A 23732-nucleotide genomic window follows, 5' to 3' on the forward strand; every position below is an offset into this window, starting at 1 on the left:
CCGCAGGTTGGTCGAAGCGATGAAGAGAAGGACAAGTTCTGGTGTGCGATAGAGAAGCTGATGGAAAACGTGAAAGATGAGGAAGTTGTTGTGGTGGGAGGAGACCTGAATGGACATGTGGGAAGGAGTATGGATGGTTTTGAGGGAGTTCATGGGGGTTACGGATATGGTGTGAGAAATGGAGAAGGTGAAAGGATTTTGGAGTTTGCTGATGGAGCTGATTTGTTGATTTGTAATACTCAGTTCCACAAAGAGGACAATAAGCTTGTTACATACACGTCAGGTGGGTCGACGACAACCGTTGACTACCTGATGGTGCGTCGGCGAGATAGGGGGCACCTCCGGGACACAAAGGTGATCCCGGGGGAGGAGGCTGTTTCACAGCACCACTTGGTTGTCTGCGACATAAGGGTGAAAGGTGCGAGGAGAGCTCGGCGGGTGAAGTACCAACCGAGAATGAAGGTGTGGAGGTTGAAAGAGGTGACAGTAAGGGAGGCATTAAAAGAGAGGCTGAGTAGGGTAGAGGATGATGTGGTTGAGCTTGAAAGTGGTTGGATGTCAATGAAAGCTAGTCTGTTGGGAGCCGTTGGTGAGGTATGTGGATGGACAAAAGGACCACCGAGGCACTTGGAAACATGGTGGTGGGATGTTGAGGTTGGAAAGAGGATTGACGAGAAGAGGAAGAAGTTCAAAGAGTGGCAGAAGGCGAAGGGTACGGGAGCAGAAACAGCAGAGCATGAAAGTTATAAGGCAGCCAGGAAGGCTGCAAAGAAAGAGGTAGCAAAGGCGCAGGAGGCATGTAGGAAAATGTTCGGAGAACGCTTGGATTCGGAAGAGGGTCAGAAAGCAGTATTCAGGATTGCAAAGCAGATAGCGAAAGAGAGGTGTGATGTGATGGGGGTGAGTTGCTTGAAGGATGAAGTGGGACAAATCGTTGTCGACCCAGATGGAATTAAAGGAAGATGGAAAAGATATATGGAAATGCTGTTGAATACAGAGAATGAATGGGATGGCAACATAGAGAGTAACCCAGTTTTAGGACCGGCAGAGAAGATAACTGAGAAGGAAGTTGAGGAAGCGATAAAAGCAATGAAGAGTGGAAAAGCGGGAGGGTCGACGGGAGTTGTGGGAGATATGTTGAAGGCAGCAGGAAGTTGGGGTGTGAAGAGAATGACAGAGATCTGTAATCTGATGGTGAAAGAAGGCCGCATTCCAGTGGATTGGGAACTGAGTACCCTCGTCCCTCTATACAAGGGGAAAGGTGACCCTCTGGAGTGTGGCTCGTACCGAGCGATAAAGTTATTCGAGCATGGAATGAAGGTATTGGAAAGGGTGTTGGAGAGGAGGATAAGGAAGAAAGTGAAGATCGACGAAATGCAGTTTGGATTTATGCCAGGAAGAGGAACGACAGATGCGCTTTTCATTGTGAGGCAGTTGCAGGAGAAGTACATGGATAAGAGGAAGAAGTTGTTTTTTGGGTTTGTTGATCTGGAGAAAGCATTCGATAGGGTTCCACGCAATGTATTGACATGGGCATTGAGGAAGTTAGGAGTGGAGGAATGGTTGATCAGAGTAGTGATGGCAATGTACAAAAGAGCACGCACAGCTGTAAGGACGAAGGACGGGAACAGTGGTGAGTTTGAGGTGAAGGTGGGAGTGCATCAGGGGTCGGTACTAAGTCCACTACTATTTGTAGCTGTGATGGAGGTGCTGGCTCAGACCGTAAAGGAGGGTTTACCGTGGGAGTTGTTGTATGCAGATGATCTGGTGTTGATTGCGGAAAGTATGGATGGACTGAAGGAAAAGATGAACAAGTGGAAGGAATGTATGGAGACAAAAGGTCTGAAGGTGAATATCGGAAAGACAAAGGTGATGGCAAGTGGTAAAGCATGTGGTGAGGTGGAAAGAACTGGGAAGTGGCCGTGTGCTGTGTGCAGGAAGGGTGTCGGAGTGAACTCCATTCAATGTACAATGTGTGCTGAGTGGGTTCATCAAAAATGTAGTGGTCTGAGAGGGTCATTAACCAGTGTGGCAGCTACATTCAAATGTAAGGTGTGCACAGAGGGAGCTGCAGATGGAGGAAATGTTGAGTTGGATCTTGGAGACGGCGTGAAGCTGGAAGGTGTGAAAACATTTTGCTACCTCGGAGACATGCTGAATGGAGAAGGTGGATCAGACTCGGCAACCGTTGCTCGAGTGAGATGTGCATGGAAGAAGTTTCGGGAACTGAGTGGCGTGCTGATGAGGAGGAGAGTGTCGCTGAAGCTGAAGGGAAAGGTGTATGCTGCATGTGTGAGAAGTGTTATGATTTATGGGAGCGAGACATGGGTAATGAACGTAGAGCAGCAACGAAGGCTGGAAAGGGTGGAAATGCGAATGGTTCGATGGATGTGCGGAGTATCGTTGAGAGAGAGGAAGACAAATGATGAATTGCGAAAGATGATGGGAATATTGCCTGTGATTGATGCTGTGAAGAGGAACAGGTTGAGATGGTTTGGTCATGTATTGAGGAAGGATGAAAGTGACTGGTTGAGAAGAGTGATGGAAGTTAATGTAGAAGGAAGTAGAGGACGGGGAAGACCGAGAAAGACTTGGCTAAAGATGGTGGAAGAAGAAATGCGGGCAAGGGGGTTAACAAGGAGAGATGCAGAAAATAGGGCAAAATGGAGAAGATTGTCATGGGGACCGCAAGGCTAACCCCCGCTCTAGCAGGGAACATGGCCTTAAAATGCATGTTGTTGTTGTTGTTGAATACATATGCAGAAGATTTTGTTTTGCAATCCAACCAAAGATGGCTGGCTGGTGGACTTTAACTCTGTACAACAAGATTACTAAAATTACGGGGGCTATGACATTTTGTATCTTTTTCTCCTTGCTTAAAGTATATTCTAATTTGATGGCCAAATATGCGTGAGGCACTTAGAAACGCCCTCATCGAAGGATAAAAATAAAAGAATGATTGGCTGCTTGTCTTTTGGACATGTGCATGGCAATTGTTTCCTCGTACAAGCCTTTGTGCTTTTTGTCATTGTCGTTCTGGTTATCACTGTAGCTTGGGGTCTATCAATCCTACCAAATTACATCCAGAGTTTGTAAATTGAACAGCTCATATGTTATACAAAGGAATAACAACAAAACATTGTTCTGGTTTCTATTTTCATTCAATTTCTTTATTAATCTCATTTTGTTTTATGCTGTTGTACCATTGGCATTTTTTGTACCACAAAAAATGTCAATTTTGCTGGCTTTCTCATCTTCAAAAATGATCCTGATTTGAAAAAATGATCCTGTACCACAAGTGAAACAAATTTTCATTTCACCTGCCAACCCTCCCCTTGTTCTTCCGTTACCCGACGATGGTGGTTGACTCCTCAGGTTGGAGGACACTTAACTATGCTGTGCTTTTTGTCTGTGCACAGGAAGAGGATTGTTGAGTGCTGCAAGTGTACAGCTGTTGAACATCCCTTCACCCTCTTTCCTGGTCCCTGTGGCTCGAGGATCAGACCCCATTTATCCATTCTTGGTTCGCTACATTGGGGAACACGTTCAAGGGAACAGTGAGTTTAAATATTTACAAGTATTGGTATGCTGTTTCCTATTTCTCTGCTGGGTTTTCATCTCCACTCATTTAGTGGACAGCTATGCCAGTCCTGGTGTTCAAGTAAGCTGTGTCATACAACAACAGCAAACAACAGGCATTTTAAGGCCATTTTCCCTGCTAGAGCGGGGGTTAGCCTTGCGGGCCCCATGACAATCTTCTCCATTTTGCCCTATTTTCTGCATCTCTCCTTGTTAACCCCCTTGCCCGCATTTCTTCTTCCACCACATTTAGCCAAGTCTCACGTAAACCTCACATAAAAATGTCATAAAACCTCACAATTGGCCATATATAGGAGCAAACATATATGTGGGAAAATTACGTGCTTGGTCAGGGGTTGCCCAGATAGCTCAGATAGCAAAGCACTGGTACGGTTCACCAGAGGACTTGGGTTTGATTCCCCGCCTGGGTGAGTAATTTTCCCACATATATTGATTGGATATATATATATAATTATATATATATATATATTGTTGTGGATATGAGAATGTTGTTTTTTTTAATTGTTGTGTAGTGAATAGTTGTAAAAAGTCACCCTCCTTCCTGCATTTGTTGTTGTATAAAGGTCAAAGGGCGTTCCCGTAGTTAATTCCATAAAGCATACACGCAGGACACCATATCTCCCTGTTCAGTAGTTATATCCTTACTAGCGGGGTCACCCGTGGGAATCCCACGGGCATGGACGTGTGTGACATTTCGACATATTGAGTTAGATGCTGCACCTGCACATTCAGTTATATAAAATGGTTACTGGTAATTGATCACATCCACAAATGATGTAATCCACACAATTTATGTACTTTACATAACGTTAATAGGAATACATGCCCGTGTAGCTGGGAAATACAGTTTGTTTGAAATAAATCACAAATATCAGAAGAAAGTTTTTTAAATTTAGAACTATTCTCAGAGTTAAACATCACCGTAATATTATGCGGTTGCTTCAACGTTTTCGGTGAATTATATGTCATTCCCATCTACACGGGCATGTATTCCTATTAACGTTATGTAAAGTACATAAATTGTGTGGATTACATCATTTGTGGATGTGATCAATTGCCAGTAACCATTTTATATAACTGAATGTGCAGGCGCAGCATGTAACTCAATATGTCGAAATGTCACACACATCCATGCCCGTGGGATTCCCGCATGGATGTGTATGGCGAATTTTAAATATATGTCGACTGTTATTTTAGGCGGTGTATTTTCGTTTATCATCATGGCGCGATTTAAAAAAATATATCTCTGCATTTTCCTCTCCAATACCTCCTCACACTTTACACACACACCGGCCCATGTTTACATATACACACACACACACATATACACCCACACACATATACACATACACACACACGTACATCGACACACATGCGCGCGCACACACACACACACACACACACACACACACACACACACACACACACACACACACACACACACACACACGTACAGACACATATACACATATGCACATATGCAAATATGTATACACATATGTATCCACATATACACATATATACACATATATACATCTCCACACACACACACACACACACACACACACACACACACACACACACACACACACACACACACACACACACACACACACACACACACACACACACACACACATACACACAAACACACACACACAGACATGTATATACACATACAACAACAACATGCATTTTAAGGCCATTTTCCCTGCTAGAGCGGGGGTTAGCCTACATACACATACACACACATATATACACACACACACATATTCACGCGCACACACACACACGTACACACGTACACATGTCCCACATGTATATATCCCACATCCCACATGTATATACATGTTTAAAGTGTACGTGCCCTTCCCCCCTCCCCCGCCCGGCAACGCTGGGTACTTCTGCTGGTAACGAATAAAATAAAAACGAAGAAATAGGTGGAATTGGCTGAAATTCGCTCGGTGAATTCACGCGGTGTATTCGGTTCGGCTCGGTTCACTCGGTTTAAAGAAAAAGCGATAATGTCGACATGTTGCTGTCTGTGTCATGTTGGGCGGTGTATGATACTCGTTGGCTGTTGGGCGGTGTATGATACTTGTTGGCTGTTGGGCGGTGTTGTGCGGTGATATGGTGTATTTTAAAAAATATATCTCTGCATTTTCCCGCGTTGGTGACACCGAGTCGTTCTTCATCGATCGTCTCATTCATTTTGGAAATGGAAGTTTCCACGCAACGCATGAATTGTCACGATCCTCAAGAGGAATTTGTCTCGTAATCATCAAATGATAAATGGCAAGTAAATTATATTGTGGAAAATTAAAGATTTCAAATAAACCTATTTAAAGTGTATGCGCACATAACTAATAAAAAAAACGAAGAAATATCTCTCGGTAATTTCCTGAAACATATTTTACTTCCGGCTAATATGTTGAATGAAATAAAAACGAAGAAATATATGTCGGCATCATTGTTGACGTTTTTGTGACGACTATCATCAAACGAAATAGTAATATATCATAACGGAAAAGCAAAAGCGAATTTTTAATATACATTATATCGACACATTGCCGGCGGTGTCATGTTGGGCGGTGTATGATACACCATGACGCGATTTTAAAAAATATATCTCTGCATTTTCCCGCGTGTGTGGATTGTTCTCAATTATTGCTGACACCGAGTCTAAAAGTAAAACCATCGATAAAAATGAAATCATATGGTGAGTTAGATTGGAGATAAAGGCGTGAGAGAGACTCAATGGCCTTGAAGTTACAGGCCTTTGAGAATTCATTTCGTTCTATAAACGGCAACTTTCATCGGATTTTCTTCCCGTTTTTTTTCAACCGAGTCTAAAACTATGTTAGCGACTGTGAAAAATGAAATGATTTATCGAATTTGATTTGAAATAAAACTGGGGGAGAGCAAGACACCACGGGCCTACAAAACAGGACTCAAAGCTATGCGAGTTAATAAAATGGTGGATATTTGTTTATAGCCACTCCCAGAATGGGTGGAGCTATGGGTGGAGCTACTCTGCAAACCGAGTAAGCCACACCCCGGACAGACACCCAACAGATAGACAGACAGACAGACAGACAGAATCATCTACGGCTATTATAATATAGATTCTGTGTATTAGGCTAAGGATTTGTCTTCCATTAATTTGACACTCCATTGCACTGCATTAAATAAAGTAGATCCCTCCGACATGGCATCTTCAAAGTGCCAGGTTTGCCAGGTTTGCTGCAATTGCCAACTGCATTTGGGCGGTTTTCTTCGTTCGCCATTGCTGCCCTTTGGCTGGGGCTAGCTCGAATCGCCCTAAAACCACCATTGGCCACGAGGTAAGGTCGGGGAAGAAAGGTGTGTCTCCACCTCGTCATAGAGGGGAGGAGTGAACCAGCCCTTGCCGACCAACCCAGAACGAGGGGTTGGCTTTAGAGGGCGGAGAAAGAACGTTTGGGGGAGGTTCGCAAAAGGGTCAAGGGTGGGGCTTATATAACCCGAGGAAGACGCCCCCAGAGAGAGTCGAGGAGGGAGGGGATCAGATCACAGACAAGCCAAAAGAGAGTCCTGGAGTTTGTGAGAGAGGGAGAGAGAACCCGTCACGCCAGACCCCCCACCAGCAGCGTTGGCTCCACCAAGCAGCTCCGACCCGTTACCCCGCGCACACGACAGGATCGGTGGCATCGGCGGCCGTCGAGGTCCAGCCCGACGTCCCGTGCGGGATCAAGCTCCAGCCAGCTCCGTGCCTTCCTCCCCCTCCAGCCACCCACCTCCTTCCAGCCAATCCACTCTGCAATTCCCCGTGTGAGTCCGTCTTTGTTTGTTCTGTCCAGGGTATAAGTTAAGACTGCCATAGATAAGCTAGTATTTTCACTGTGTCTTTCTGGTCCGTCCCTCTTTCTGCTTTATTTTCTTATCTTTCCCTCTTCCTTGGTTTCTTTCAATCCTGTAAATAGTAATAAATAATAATCGTATTTCAAACCTTTTTGTCTCCTTCTTCTTCTTCACATCCGTGTCGCCTTTGTCTTTTCCCTATTGAATATCTGTGGCGCGATTTTGGCCAACGTTCAGGAATCGGGTTAGTCGGGGTAACTGTTCGGGCGCGGCGGCCATCCGCTCGGCAAATCCAGTAACATCTTATCCGCGTCCGTAACAATATATAATTATATATATATATATATATATATATATATATATATATATATATATATATATATATATATAACATATATATAACATATATATATATATATATATATATATATTGTAACGGATTTGAGAAGTGTAACGGATTTGAGAAGTGTAACGGATTTGAGAAGTGTAACAATTTTGAGAAAGTGTAACGAATGTGAAAAGTATGGTTTTGTTGTGTGTAACACCCTCGTAATGTAAAGAATGGTCGCAGCTCGTCCTCTTAGTTAATTCCATAAACCTACACACAGGACACGATATATCCTTTTAAATAGTTAGTCCCTTATTCTCTGTGTAGGCTAAGGATGTGTTTCCCACTAGTTTGACTCTTCATTGCACCGAATTAAATAAGAGTAGGCCCTCCGACGCCCCATGGCAGCTTCCAAGTGCCAGGTTTGCACTTTGCTGCATTTTCATCTGCCATCCACTTTGCAGCAGTTGATTCCATTACGCACGAGGTAACGCCGAAGAAGAAATGCGGGTCTCCACCTCGTCATAGAGGGGAGGAGTAAGTCGGCCCCGCTCATCCAACCCAGAACGAGGGGTTTGGCAAGGAGAGGGCGGAGAGAGAACGTTTGGGGAAGGTTCGAAAAGGGTGAAGGGCGGGGCCTATATAACCCGCTGCGGGATGCTCCCAAAAAAGAGATAAGGAGAGGAGGGATGAGTTCTGGGTCCAGGAGATGCGCTGGAGACGAGCAGGTGTGACCGAGCCGCCGTGAGACGTGCCGCGCTGCAGGAGAAACGGACCGGGGCAACGCAAGGAGCGCACAAGGCAGTACGGAGAAAGGAACTTCGCCCGCGCAGTTTGGGACCAAAGCTCGGCTTCTTGACGGCGGTGCCTTCTGGCCCGACCGGGCCCAGCACCCGCTGAACCTTCCTTGCCTCTAAAAGCCACCCATCTCCAAGCCATTCCTTCCTGCCTGCATTTCCCCGTGTAAGTGTGATCGTCCGTCTGTCTTTAATGTTGTCCTGGGGTTTATTAATTAAGCTTGAATAGGTAAGCTAATGATTTCACTGTGTGTCTGCTCCTTCCATTTTCTGTATATAACCGACTGCTCTCGTTGCTTTGGCTTGTGAAAATACTTAATAAATCCTGTTATTCCTCCGTACTTCTTCTTCTTCTTCATTCTCGTTCGGTCGCTTTAGAGGTTTCCATATTGAGTAGCTGCGGCGCGATACGGCCAAAGTTTGGGGTGAATCGGGTTTTAGTCAGGGAAGCACTGTTCGGTCGCGGAGCCTCCGCTCGGCAAACATACCATCTTTAACCGCGTACCGTAACAATTGGTGTCAGGAGTGGGATACGGACCCGAAGCGCGCTTAATGCGCTCAAAATTACGAGCTGCTGGAAAATTGTGTTGTTTTAAAGCAAAACCCGAATTTTGAAATCGCGCCATGGCTGGTCAAGGTGATCGGATGCAGGTGGGTGAGCTAGAAGAGGGGTTAGGAGTAACCCAGGATCAAATGGAGGGGAGCCATGAGGAGGTGGTTGAGGGGGTTTCAGGCGCACAAAATGGCGTCCTCGCGCACGAGGTATCAGGCGCACAAGATGGCGTCCTCGCGCGCATGGTTATTGCGGCACCAAATTTAGCCGCGCCCGTGGTCGCGGCAGCCGAGCCAGAGATGCCAGGGTACATGCGAGCCTTCATGGCCCATTTCATGGCAGAAGTACAGAAAAAGAACGACAGTATGGACAGGCTAGAAGCAAAAATGGGACAAATGGGGAACCGGATGGATGCTCAGGGTGAGCAACTGGGGGTAATGAGGGACGAAGCGAGGGGTAGTGAGGGGTTAGACAATAATTTTAAGGGATTAGACAAGAAATTTGAGGGGTTAGACAAGGGGATAGAAGGGGTGAAACATGGGTTAATGGGGTTAGAAAATAGGATGAAAGGCAAATTGCGGGAGATAGGGGAGCAATCCGCCCGAGAAATTAAACAAATGAGAGAGCAGATAGAGGAGGTGAAAATCGGGGTAGAAACCAAACTGGATGCTCAGAGGGATGAATTGGGACAGATGAGGGCGGCATCTACAAAAGAGAGGGAGGAGATGAAAGAGGAGATACGACGAGGTGTAAGTGAGGAGGTCTCGGGGGTACGCGAGGAGGTAAAGCGAGGCGAAAAGCGTATAGAGAAAGAGGTGAGAAATGGGACGGCAAAGTTACAAGGGGGAATAGAAGATCTGACGGAGGAGGTGGAACAGCTGACAGTGGGACAGACGGAGTTAGTGGAGCAGGTTCAAAGGAACACTGCGGTACTAGGAGGGTTAAAAGCGACACAAAAAGACATTAAGAATGAATTGATAGCGACACAGAGGCAATGTCAGATGGTACGTGAGGGACTGACAACGAGGTTGGAAGAGGTGACAGAAGTAATGGAGACGAAGGACCGAGAGGTGAGGACGCACATAGAAACGGTCAAGGTAGCCTTAGAGGACGAACTTGAGGAAACGCACCGGGAAATAAAAGAGGTGAAGCAAAAATTAGAGGAAGTGGAAGAAGAGGTGAGTGAAATTAAGAAGAGACGGACAGAAACTAAGAGAGAAATACAGGAGGAGGTGATGGAATATGTACAAGGTCGGTGCTCAACTCATAATGTTGTGCTCACTAACCAAATAAAGAGTTTGCAGGTGGCGAAGGAGGTGCGGAGACGAGGTGCCAAGGTGAGTGGCGAAATATTCGGCAATGTATATGATGTGAGGAAAGCTTCAGTCGGCTTGGGGGTTGTTGTGGACCCGGGTGTTCGTGAGAGGCCGTTGGTGAAGTGTGCGACAGGTCTGGTGTGCGAAAGAGGAGGTGTGCGAAAATGTCCGACTCTGGGGTGTGTGAGGAAAAAGTGCGCGCCAAGGAGTGAGTGTGCTGTCGAGAGTGAGTCGGTCGTAGCGCGTGTGCGAGGGAGCACAAGGAAGCGCGGTGTGGTGAGTGTTACGGAGGAAGTAACGAGAGAGTGTGCGCAAGAGGATGCGCGAGAAAGGTGTGTAACGGACGGGTGCATGGGGAAAGAGTGCGCTGTCAAGAGTGAGGGAGAATGCACGCCTGTGGTGAGTGTTACAGAGGATGTAACGGGAGAGTGTGCGCAAGAGTGTGCGTGAGAAAGGTGTGTAACGGACGGGTGCATGAAGAAAGAGTGCGCTGTCAAGAGTAAGGGTGAGTGCGCTGTCAAGAGTGGTGGTGAAAGTAGTGAGAGTGACACGGAGCGTGAGTTGGTTGTGACAAGTGAGCGAGGATGTACACCTGGAATGGAAGGAAGCACACCTGGAATGGTAGAGCGTGTATGGGAATGCACGCTGGAATTAGTAGTGAGGCACGTGGTTGGGTGTGCGAGTGAGAGCACACCTGTGATTGTCACAGAGGAGGTGACCGAGGAAGGGGCGCGAAGAGGTGTGTTGGTGAGGTGTGCGAGCGACGAATGTGTGCAAAGGTGTTCGGTGGTCAGGTGTGTGACCAAGTCTGTGAGCGGAATGAGTGTACCGAGGTGTGTAAGGAAAGGTACGAGGAGCATGGGAACAGCTGGAGGTATGAGCAAGAAAGGGGTAGCGTATGCGTGTAAGCATGCAGGTGAGGCATCGACGGTAACCGGGTTAGCGGTTAGAACGGCATTTAGCCGAATCGGGCCCTCGGTGCGCGTCGGGCAGCTTCGCGTGCCGGGAGGACCAGCGGGGATCCGAACCACGGCGGGTTCGAAAGGACCGCCGTACGTGATCCACGCTGGGCCGCGTTTGGAACGGCCGCGTCCGTGCTCCACTAGGTGGAGCGGGCAGCCCGATAGGAAGGGTCGTCATGGCGACCCCTTTTTGTTGACACGTTCCGGCAGGTCGAGATCGGGCCATTGGACGGCTCCGTGCCGAGGTGGTGCGTGGGATCTTGGCCCGGGTAAGCCCCCGTCCCTGCACCGAATGCGGGACGCATCCAGCCGCCGGCACCAAACAACCCGCATTCATTGCTCGGCTTTACGAAGCCGGGCTGTGGAAGTGAATTGGCGCACCAAGAGGCACTAGTGAGTGGACGATGATGATGATGATAGTGATAGTGGATTTGATACGAAATTTAGAATAGTGAATAGAATTGGCAAAGGATTGGCAGAGTGATGATTGGCAGAGGATTGGCAGTAAATAGAAAATTTTTGATTGGTTGGAATTTGGACGAGCAAAATTGATAGTGGGACCTCCCCGATGTGGTGGGATGGCAACCTTGCCATCTCTCACAATCAGCGGGGGGGCAAAGGAGCACTAGTTTTATGGGGTTGATGGCAGTGAAAACTAGCCCGGGTGGGTTAGGATATATCGTGTGTAGGGATCTAGCGAAGATGACATTAGGTAACGTTAAGATTAGTTCGTGACAAGGATACCTGTAGTGGGGACGCAGGTAGATTAGTGTGGATGATAATGACGTGGTATGTGCTTAGTTTAAAGGGAAGACGGGGAGCACTAAGTTAGCAGGGTAACAGGTAGTTCAGATGATGCCGTGTGAGTGTTGGAGGTGTATTCAAGTGTATTGAGCAGTGTGTGAGGAACAGGTGTGATTGAACAGGTGTGATTGCACAGGTGTGCAACTGAACAGGTGTATGGAGCAGTGTTTGAGTGATGGTGATGGTGATGATGATGAGTGTTGTATTGACCGAATGGTCCAGGAAGGAAGGAGGGTGCAGGTGGCACCAGGTGTGAGTGCACAGGTGTGCACCAACAGGTGTATGGAATAAATGGTTGTGTGGAAGACATGGAGTGTGGAATATATGGAGTATTGGAATGGATGGTCGTGGAGTGAGTATGGTGGAAACTATGGAGTGGAGTGGATGGTGCGAAGGTGTGAATGGGGGAAGAGTGGACCCCCATCACGGATACCCGGGGCGGGTAGTGTAAGTGTTAGGTAGGGGGTATAGGTAAATTCTGGTTGGATATTGGCATCTGTGGTGTGGGTGGAAGAATGGTGATTGGATGGGTGCATTAGTGTTGTGGAAATGGCTGGGCGTGTAGCCTGTTAGTGTGTGTAGTTGGTTTGGGCACTCCACCACTGTGAGGATGTCGGCCAGGTGAGGCCGCAGGTGGGCTCTGGGAGCCGGTAGTTGTGGATGGGGCCTGAGGATCAGGAGGACGGACCCGGGTAGCCCAGTGCCAGAGGGCACCAAGGGGTGACAGAGCCAGGAGGGGCCTTCCCCAATTAGATAGGTTAGGGTGAGGAGCTAGGTAAGCTCGGGTGGCAACTACAGTGGTGGAGGTGTGCAGGTGGGTAGACCTGCTGGGAGAGCTACACGTCACAGCCCAGAAATTGTGCAAGGGCACCGGGAGATGAATCGGGGGAGTGAGACCCCAAATTGAGAAGCACCACAGTTGGTCAATGGGAATTGGTTTTTAGAACCCATAGTGTAAGTTGGCCAATCGTGGCAGGGAAAGACCCCGGGTAGTGTAACGTGTGTTAATTTCATTTAGAAAGTAGTTAGGATGAAGTCTCCTCGCACCATCTGCATCCACTCACCTGAGGTGACAGGTACCTCCACACCATGCCAGGTTGTTTTATTATTTTTATTGTGCAGATGTTTGGATTGTGAGACGTATCATGACGTGGGTGTGACATTGTGCTTTGTGTTCCATGTCTTCCTCCTTATGAGGATTGATGATGAATTGGGTGATGGCAAATTTTGAAGTAGAGGGATTGTGGTGACGAATTTGGTATAGGAGGAATATGGGGAAGACGTGACAGTAGTGACGAATTTGTAAAGGTGTAAATTTTGTACATATGGGGTAAGGGCAAGGGTAGTGTAGGTGACAAACCGGCGCACGTGGACGTCGACCGACCACCACGGCTGGCCCTTCCTCCGCGGCGAGGCCGCCCCCCGTCCACAGTTCCCCCCGCTCGACCACCCACCACCACATCGGACCCCCCCCCCCCCCCCACCACCCTCCAGGGGTCGCTTCGGCCGGGTCATCCGGACCCCCCTTAAATTGACCCTGCCGGTGCAGGTCGATTCTGGAGGGGCGTGTGTAGCGGTTCCCGCTGGATGTACACAATCGCCTTGCACCTGCCAGGACGCGGCCAGGGCGCGATCGCCATGCCGGGCTCGTCCGGACGGGCCCAGACGGGCCTCTCCTGGGCATGCCTGGACTCGCTGTTCCCGGGCACGCCCGAACCTCCCGGGCATGCCCGGTCTCGTCTTTCCCGGGCATGCCCGCTCTCGCCTTTCCAGGGCTCGCCCAGAGCGCCCGGGCACGCCCAGCCTCGACTTGCCAGGCCGCGTCCAGGACGCCCGGGCATGTCCAGACTCGCCTTTCCAGGGCTCGCCCAGAGCGTCCGGGCATGCCCGCTCTCGCCTTTCCAGGGCTCGCCCAGAGCGCTCGGGCACGCCCAGCCTCGACTTGCCAGGCCGCGTCCAGGACGCCCGGGCATGTCCAGACTCTCCTTTCCAGGGCTCGCCCAGAGCGTCCGGGCATGCCCGCTCTCGCCTTTCCAGGGCTCGCCCAGAGCGCTCGGGCACGCCCAGCCTCGACTTGCCAGGCCGCGTCCAGGACGCCCGGGCATGTCCAGACTCGCCTTTCCAGGACTCGCCCTTGACACCCGGGCATGCCCGGTCTCGGTTTTCCCGGGCAAACGCCCCGGCATAAATGTGTATATATATTGCTGCCCGATAAACGGGCTTTTCAGAGTACCTGAGCTGTTTTGTTTCAATAAAGCAACTCGGACGAATTCCGTCTTTGGTCGCGTCAATTCTTTCGACTCGCGTTGGAGCGCAGCTCCTTCACTATCCTCATATCATCTTCTTCACCTTTGCCAATCATTCATCTCTCCCTTTTACATCAGATGCATGATGCCGGCACACTGTACTGTAGTGTGTTAAGTCGTTGATAAAGTTCCGAACGCTGGTCTGTCGCGTAACGGTAATGGGAAATGTATACGTGCTGTGATCAATTGTTGCACATGTATGGCATTCCATTATTTTCTCTCCTTGTAAATACTTGCATTTTTATTACTGCCACTAAAACTTAAAAGCCATTTCCTCAAGAAACTATGTCTTGACTTATTATTTGTTCTGATGGTGGCATAAGACTGCTGAGGTGTTTGGCCAGCTCGAATTCATTATCCAAGTTCGATTTCAGATGCGGTTACGTGACATTTGTTCCACTAGGTCGACTGACTAAAGTCTGCTGTGTAACTGCTAGCACGGTTACCCTTTTGCCTCACTTAGGTTACCGACACGGTAAACCGACCTTGGATGCAAAGAACCAGCTAGACACGCCGTCCAATCACAGTATATTCCACCCACACTATCGATAATGAACTGGGGCCAAGAACCTGCAAGGCATTGCCTTTCTTTCATGCTGCCAATGGATGTGACACGGTTTCAGCACCAACTGGCATAGGAAAGAGAACTGCCTTTGACACATGGAAAGGTTACTTTGATGCTCCATTAGCTTTTTATCTACTTTCCACTCAGTCAGAAAACATCTCTGAAGAGGATGCTGCATCCATTGAAAGATTAATTTTTTTTGTATACTTAGTTGAGGCTCATATAAGAGCTAACACATGGAACATATAATAAAGGGAGTATTGGACAAAAGGGGTAGAGAGAGGGAAGCACAACAACAGTAGAGAACAGGGACATAATGATGTACAGATGATTTGTGGTCCTGGTGTACAGACGCACATGCTCCCTCGGCAGAGTAAACCATGCCCACCAAGTGCTGTTTGCCCAAGGTAACGGGAACATTGGGAACATACCCCAAACTCGGGTTGCCCTTTTGAAACACACAAAGAGAACAGCTTATCAAGCCGGACTTATCTGGAGTTATACACTTGTCACCAGGCAGGAACAACCTAACCCAAAGGATTGGGGCTGAGAACCAACCACTGGAGGATGGTCACCAATATAGACAACGCTATCCGTCTGTCCGTCAACATTTCAGTTTCCAAGTTGTAACTTGACTTCAAATTTAACACTATGGTAGAACATGGAGAATCTAGATTCCATAATGGAGTTCCTGTGTGTTTATTTTAAAATAACGTTTGTAGAAAGCTTAACCTCTGGACTAATAACATTTACTCTTACTTGCACATCAACTAATGTCTTCCCATCATGTTCCGAGAAAATGTCATTTAATCTTCATTCATTTACTCCTTAGAAAAAATGCTCCTCGGAAAAATCACACAATTCTATGTTTACAGTCCTTCCTCCAGAATGAAGAATCTATATACAGTATTAAATTGTTTCATTGCTTACCAAAACCATGTCACTCGCATTCTTATACATATCTATCCACCCTCACCCTTGCCTGCACTCACTCCACCCTCACCACTGTATGTTATCGCTACACCCTCACCCCTGGCTGCACTCACTTCATCCTCACCATTGCCAATCCCCTCTCCCTCCACAACTATCACCAACTTATATTTATAAATTTCGAGCTTGTACTGCAGGAACTCCAGCAGATGCAGATCAGTGATTCCTTCTAAATCTACCTGGCATGTCTCTATTGAGATTTCCAACAAATCCATCAACTGCAAAGAAATACCTTGACCAAATGATAACTGCGCATTATATTTACAGTACCTGAGTTAACTTTGCTGTTGTACTTTATTACAATGATGATCTTCATTTCATAACAAATGATAAATATGATTGTAATTTAGAAATGCATGCTATAATCATTTCATAACAATACAAGTATACCTCTTTCCTTCCCCTTCTTTCCTTCCTTCATTTGTTTCTTCTTCCACATCCTATTTATTCCCTCCCCTCCCCCCCCCCCCCCCCCTTTTCTACTTATATTTCTCTATTCTCTTCCTTCATAATCTCTGTTTATTGTACACCTTCTCCTTTCCTATGCCATCTCCATCTATTCTATTTTTTTTTTTTTTTCTCTATTCTCTTCCTTCATAATCTCTGTTGATTGTACACCTTCTCCTTTCCTATGCCATCTCCAGGTGCTGCATAACGTCACTGCCGGGCACTGAAGGGGGCCCGGCAGTGACGCACGCTGAAAGGGAGTACTCAGTTTTCACTCCGGTTTCTTGTTTTCTTGTTTTTCTTGTTTATTTGTTTGTCCGGGCGATATCTCAGCCATCCTTTGAGCTAGGAAGCTGAAATTTCGGCACAATAGGAGCAAGTGCTTTGGCAAAAACGGTATTTTTGTTTTTTGATTAATAAATTAGTTGATTAGTTGTTGAATTATTATCGATTCATGAAGCACGTATTTCTTTTCTTTCTCATCTGGGCATTATCTCAGGCACCTTTTGAGCAAGGAAGCTGATATTTGGACACGACAGTGACCAAGTGATGTGGCTATAAAGGATATTTTTCATTTATTAATTGATTAATTATTTATTGATTAATCAATTATTTATTTATTTTTTCCAATTATTTAATTATTTTTTCGAAACTTTACAGCTTCGAATGAAGCACTGGTGGTTTAGGTATGGTATTAGCCAATTGATTTAGAAAATATTTTATGATAATTATTTATTGATTTTGATTATGCAATTAATCAATCAATTATTGTACACCTCTCCCTCCCAATACAGTCTGTATGAGCTGCACGGCGATATTGCCAGGTGCTGAAGGTGCCCCGGCAATGCCGCGCTGGAGGATATTTATTTATTTGGCATGGGGGCGGTGTACTTTGAATGTATCTGTACTTGTCCTTTATTTTACTAAATTTGAATGCTTTTTTTTAATCAAGGTGGCTCTTTTCGTCAATTCCTGTGGCAAGTATGCAAGGAAGTACAAAGCTCTGCTCTTCCTTTGTTGTCTCCTTGCCCCAGTTCATCTGCTGGTTTAAACAAGGTATACTGTATTCTTCTTGCCTGCTCATTTTCTTTTCTTCATTATCAATTAACAGTCACCCTAGTCCATTGGCACTTTTGATCAAATTCCCCCGACCAATTTCTTTTTATTTTGCAGGATTGTTTCATTCTCACTCCTGGAAAGATGACTTTCCAGGAAGAACAATTGTTGCACACTTTGGGCTTGTTGGTTGGCTGTGCCCTGCGTGCAGACCTCCCTTTGCCTCTTCAACTCCTTACCCCAACCTGGAGGGCTATTCTATTAGAAAAGGAGACTAACAAAGACCAGGAAGAAATTGATCTGAGGGAGGCTGACATTTCAACATACAACCTGCTGAGGAGTATTGAAGAGGTGAGGTCAGAAAAAAGATCCGACTACAATTCGAGAAGTGTCTGTTTGCTCGTTTGTTTTTTCTTTGACTTCTATGCAATTTTGTACTGCTGAAGGGAATGAGTTATAACCCTGGTGTTGGGCTAGCGTGCCAGCTTAGGATCCCAGGATCCTGGGTTTGAATCCCGGTCGATCGCTGAATTAACGCCAGGGGGGTTGACTCAGCCTGTCATCCTTCCGAGGTCGGCTAATTGAGTACCAGTTCACTGGTAATTCCCTGCTTGTCGTAAAAGGCGACAAAAAGGGTTGGCGACAGGAAGGGCATCCGGCCGTAAAACATTGCTTCAAAAAGGGGACCAAAAAACAACAACAACCACGGTCCCCTAAAAAGGCCAACCCCCGCTTTGCGGGGAAAAATGGCCTCTAAATGTGTTTTTTTTTTTTTTTTTAAGGGAATGAGTTAAAAACTGATGGTTGTACTTGGGGTGTGCATGGGGACGTTTTAAGTGTAAAAAAATAATAATCATAACCCATTTCGGGTATCAGAGAGGGGGAAAAGACCTCAATTCTCTCTATGTAAATATGTATGACACAACGCCGCTTCCTGTGGGAACGGGTATAACAAGTCATACTAAAGTACACCGGTGGTGGAAATATCACGTCCATAATTCTGAGGGGTTTAACCCACCCGTAAGGATAGGTCCTTCATTCATAAATCAAAAGCCGAAATAAAGTTTATTGTAAAAATGGGGGAAAAAAACTCTTTGTAGTCGTTTATTTCTTAATTGGCAGTGTAGGCTGAAGGAAGCACTTTCTTTTTTCGTGTCACATATTTAATTCAATATATTCGTGTGGTGTATTTTATACATGTACAATGTTGCATCTTATCCATTTCTATAGTATAAATGATACCGTACATATTTGAATGGTTAGCTCTTGAAAGTAGATTTTTACAGATCACTGGTTACATTGATTCTTGGGTAAATTATGTTAAATAATGCTTTTGGGATCTTTTTCACTGTCAAAGGTTATCACAAAGAGTAGTCATAAAAAAGAAGAGTTGTAATCATGTTACAAGAAAAAAACATAACATATTGCAAATTGATGCAAGTTATTATTCATCCAGTCGAATTTAAACAGGCAAAGTTTATAGTTGAAAAAAGCTGGGCTTACTAGTTGGTAGATCGGACGTTTCGGTGAGAGTCCACTCACCTTGGTCATGGCAGATGTCGAAGTAGTGATGTTGAAGACTTCGACATCTGACATGACCAAGGCGAGTGGATTCTCGCCGAAATGTCGGCAATACCGACTAATAAATAACATGTTACAGTTCCTCCTTTTTCAATAATGACAAAACGGTTTGAGTAATTATTGCATTCCTCTCCAACCAGTTCCATAAACAATGTCCATAAACAATATAAGTTTCTTGATAATTACCAGATTAGACAAAAAGGTAACCCAATGATGCATCAATAAGTTTACAGATTTATTTATCCAAAGACACTAACTACTACAGATCATTCATACAAGCTTCAGAAATCTAGTTTATTCTGGGGAGCTACAGATGTCTTTTTTATGCCTCCACCGACGAAGTCGCTGGGGGCATTTATGTTTCTGGGTTGTCTGTCCGTGCATCCGACCGTCCACCCGTGCATCGGTGATAGGTTTTTGTTTCCACTATAACTTGAGAACGACTGAAGGGATTTAAATCAAACTTAGATCAAGTATGTACTATGATGTAAAGATGAACTGATTACTTTTTGGGGTCAAGAGCTCAAAGGTAAACGGTCAGAGGTCATGTCATGTAAAAAAAAATGTCAGCATTATGGGCACATACAACAGGCACGAATAACGAATGTAACATGTTCGATAGGGTGGTGTAAAGGACACCGCGTCATCAGCGGTAAACTTCCAGAATTAATTTTTTTATACGACCTTTACAATCTTTATTTTCATTTAAATTGAATTGCATACTTGAACACTGTAGAACACAAATCACCTTCTTGTCATTACTAAGGATCTCCAGTTTTGCAGTAGTGGACATGTTAAATAAGGTGATGTATAAGACGATTTCAATAAGTGCTAAACTTGTATAATTCATTTTAAACTAACCTTAAAATCACTATTTTATTTGAATTGAAGTATATACTTGAACACTGCGTGGTGTTATGTCGGAGTAATATGGATTTAATGTAAGTTTTAAAACATAAAATAATGAAAAAATATATATTAGACGGAGTAGAAACGGAGACGGAGTAGACGGAGTAGAAAACGATTCTGGAATCTATTTTAAAATTCAAAAGGAAAGAAAGACAAAGATGGATGTGGAAAGATGAATTATATCAGTGAAACTTAATCTTCATCAAACGAAATTTGTTTTAAAGGAAGTAATGGAGACTGCATTCAACATTTAACCCACAGCATCTAACCCCTGACTATCTCCTCTCCTTCTCCCTCCTTTGTGCTTTGAATATTTCCCTATTGATTCTTCTTTTTTTGCAATTGTCTTTATGTTTTGCTATGCATTATGTTTTGCACTCTGTCAAAGCGTCTTTGGGCTTCCTGAAAAGCGCTATATAAAATAAATGCATTATTATTATTATTATTATTATTATTATTCCTTGCTTGTTCAGTTTGCTGTTTTGGAATTTCAGCTGCTTTATCTCCTCAATCTTTATTAAACCTGTGTTCAAGTTTTTGAATGCATATGTTGGTGTGAGGTAGCGCATTTAATGATGATAAAAATTCCAAATTTACAACTGATTAAAATTTTAAAAACATGAAAAATATTGCACCTTTTATCACTATTTGCAGGTTGAAACGGAAGATGAGCTGCAGAGTCTTTGTGCTGGTTTGCCCTTTTGGGGTGCAAGAGGAAATCCTATTTCTCAGACTTCCACAGCTTCACCTCTTCCACATTTTCCATCGTTCATGTTCCCTTCTCTCACACGAGAGCTGGTCGAGCTGGAGCCAGGCGGTGCTGAACGTCCTTTGACGTGAGCGTGGGAATTTGGACATTAGCAATTTCAGAACAGGGGTGGAAGAAATACAAACATATTAAACAGCAATGTCAGATAATGGAAAAAAGTTTATCATTATTTTCTGAATATTTGCATGCTACTCCTTTTATAGGCCACAAATCTGTCTGTGACGAGAGAGCAATAGGCTCTCTGAAGAAATTATTTCGACACTAGTACAGATAGAAACATTGTTATCAGCGAGTTCTAATCTGATAAAATATGCTGATAAATACCTTAAGTTCCCAGAATACCTCAAACTCTTGATTCATTCTAATTTATCTTCTTGAGGCTGAGGGAGGTCCTCGTGATGCTGCAGCCAAAAACGAACAAACTAACTTTTGAGTGCACCAATGTTGAGATTGTTCAGGATTGCTCCACAATGGACCCCTTTCATGTGAGGTTGTTCCATTGGGACACCTTCCTTGGATTTTGGTTGTGTAAAAGAAACCTGAGCTCGTAGAAGAGTGAGGTAACAGAGTTGTTTTTGCTTTTTTAAATAAAAGCAACTTACAGGATATGGGGCCACATTCAACACAACAAGTAGGAGAATGAATGAACATGAGAAGAGGGGAAGGGAAGGAGCACTCTAACCTTAAAAGAAGAGGGTTGGGCGAGGTAGGGTTAATTTGGGTGCAAAATATCACATGTATGGATGGGACATGTTCACTGTTGTGTTGTTGTTGTATGGATGGGACAAGTCAAGAGATAATGGTGCATGGCTTGCTAAAAGTATGGAGAGAAGAGTGTGATTAAACAGTCTACAGAAGGCAATTCCATATATGAAAGAAAAGAAAAAAAACATTTCCATCTCTCATCCCTCAGATCGACAGGCAGCAGCCTCTTCACTCTGCAAATTTGGATAAAATTACAAGCTGGTCAAACACATGGAACATCTCTTTCAATCCTGAGACCTTGTGTCTCCAAAAAGACTGTCTGGACAACCCTCCCATCTACTTCCTCAACAATCCTCTTGAAGAAGTTCTGTCACTCAAGCTTTTGGGTCTCACTGTCTGCATGATCTTTCCTGGGAAAACCACATTTCCATGGTGGCCTCCAAAACCAGTCGCCGACTGGGCATCCTCCATCATACAACATCCTTCCTTGGCACTACTGAGCTGCTCACCACCTACAAAGTATTCATCCGCAGCTTGATGGAGTGCAGCTCTCCCCTCTGGGCTGGCTCCCCTGCCTCACATCTTGCTCAGGTTGATGCCATGGAATCCAAGGCCTTCAAGATCATTGGAATCATCCGCACTGAAGTCCATGTGTCTATGACTTCGCCATCACAGACAGGTTGGTGGTCTCTGTCTTCTACCACCTCCTTTCTGGTCTTGTACCGTCTGCTCTTTCCATGCTTTGTCTCTCCCAGGTTTCTGCAGTGCTCACACGGTCGACCATCAACCCCTTTCTGGTGAAACTACCGAAATCCAGGATCAATGCTCACCTACACTCGTTAGTTCTTCCTTTCCCCCACCTGTTGAATCAACTTCCACATCCTCTTCAATGTTATTCTTCCCTCCTGGTATTCACCATCATCTTCATCATCTGCTGCTCACCACCATCTCAGATTGTCACCAATTGAAAATCATGATCTCTTCTACCCTCGTTAACCCCCACCCCACCCAAATCCCTCCTTCCAGTTTTCCGTCCTTGGAGCTTCCTTCTGTGTCCATCTTGTCCACCCCATGCATGTTCGTTTTGCGTCCTGTTTTTGTCTGTTATATCCTGATCCGTTTGGTGTATGAGCTCTTCCACAAGCCTCGACTATATACAAAAATAAATATGTAAAAAAGAAGCTGCCACGGGATATTCCCAGACTTCCATGCCGAGTTTGTGAAGCATGTCACCAACATCGTGAAGGAGCACAAAATACCAGACGACCTTATTAGCAGCTGGGACCAAACAGCTGTCTTTATGGTTCCCGGAGGAGATTGGAGTCTGGAGAAGATGGGGTCTTGTCAAGTTACCGTAGCAGACATCGATGACGAGCACCAACTTACCAGCAGTCTCTAAATCCAGAACTAAAAGTCTCTAAAGCTGATGTCAAGTTTATACAGTACTGTATATCTCTACTGTGTTGTCTTATTATAATTTGTGGGAATTTTAATTCGCAGAAGATAAAAAAACACGAAAATTTATTACACGTGAAGATGAAGTAAACTACAGTATTTGATATTCCCTTCTGGATGCACAGGTCATGATGGGATCCCAGGTTCTCATCTCGTATATAGTAGTGTTGATATATAGACACAATATCCTTGTAACTCATAAAACTACACTGATGTCTCCCTCTCCCGCATGCATTGGGTGTATAATGCCTCGTACATGAGCTTGAGATCACCGTTATGAGAAATGCTCAAAAGGGAGAAAAACAAAGGTTAATAATATTTAAAGGGCAGGTTCTACATAATTGTGGAAATGAACATAATCAAACAGCTGAAGCCTCGTTTTGTATGTTTATATCAAACACAGCATCTTACCCTTTTCTTTCTAGGCTTTCTTCACTTGGAGCATTTGTTGATGGTGTACGTCGACTTCGCTCGAAGGAACTCCACAGTCAAGAACGAGTCCAATGTTTCAGAGCAGGTCTTGGCTCTGTGTGCCCTCTTTCACCGCTCTCCCTACTCACCCATGCCCAGCTGCAGCTTACAATCTGTGGAGAGCCGTTCATAGACATTGGGATGTTGCAGGTGGGATTACATTGGGCACAGGTGTCTCTTTTCTCCAAATTAATCGTTTCTTCAAACTACTTTACTGGAATCGTCCTATCGTTTTATACTCTCTCTGACATCACACACTTTTTTCAATCATCCTTTTC

At 45.3% G+C, this 23732-nt stretch overlaps 1 protein-coding gene across 1 annotated transcript in view; it reads left to right on the forward strand.

Moving 5' to 3' along the window:
• Nucleotides 1-23732, forward strand: part of LOC137428902 (putative E3 ubiquitin-protein ligase HECTD4) — a 139413-nt gene that overhangs the window by 106551 nt on the left and 9130 nt on the right. Inside the window, exons 22-26 of the mRNA XM_068118762.2 lie at nucleotides 3420-3557; nucleotides 17461-17564; nucleotides 17682-17915; nucleotides 20709-20890; nucleotides 23409-23604. Coding sequence (XP_067974863.2) covers nucleotides 3420-3557; nucleotides 17461-17564; nucleotides 17682-17915; nucleotides 20709-20890; nucleotides 23409-23604 — 854 coding nt within the window. The remainder of the gene's footprint in view (nucleotides 1-3419; nucleotides 3558-17460; nucleotides 17565-17681; nucleotides 17916-20708; nucleotides 20891-23408; nucleotides 23605-23732) is intronic.

The sequence above is a fragment of the Myxine glutinosa genome, chromosome 6 (genome assembly GCF_964187855.1).
Source record: "Myxine glutinosa chromosome 6, kmMyxGlut1.1, whole genome shotgun sequence".
In the NCBI taxonomy this organism is placed as follows: domain Eukaryota; kingdom Metazoa; phylum Chordata; class Myxini; order Myxiniformes; family Myxinidae; genus Myxine; species Myxine glutinosa.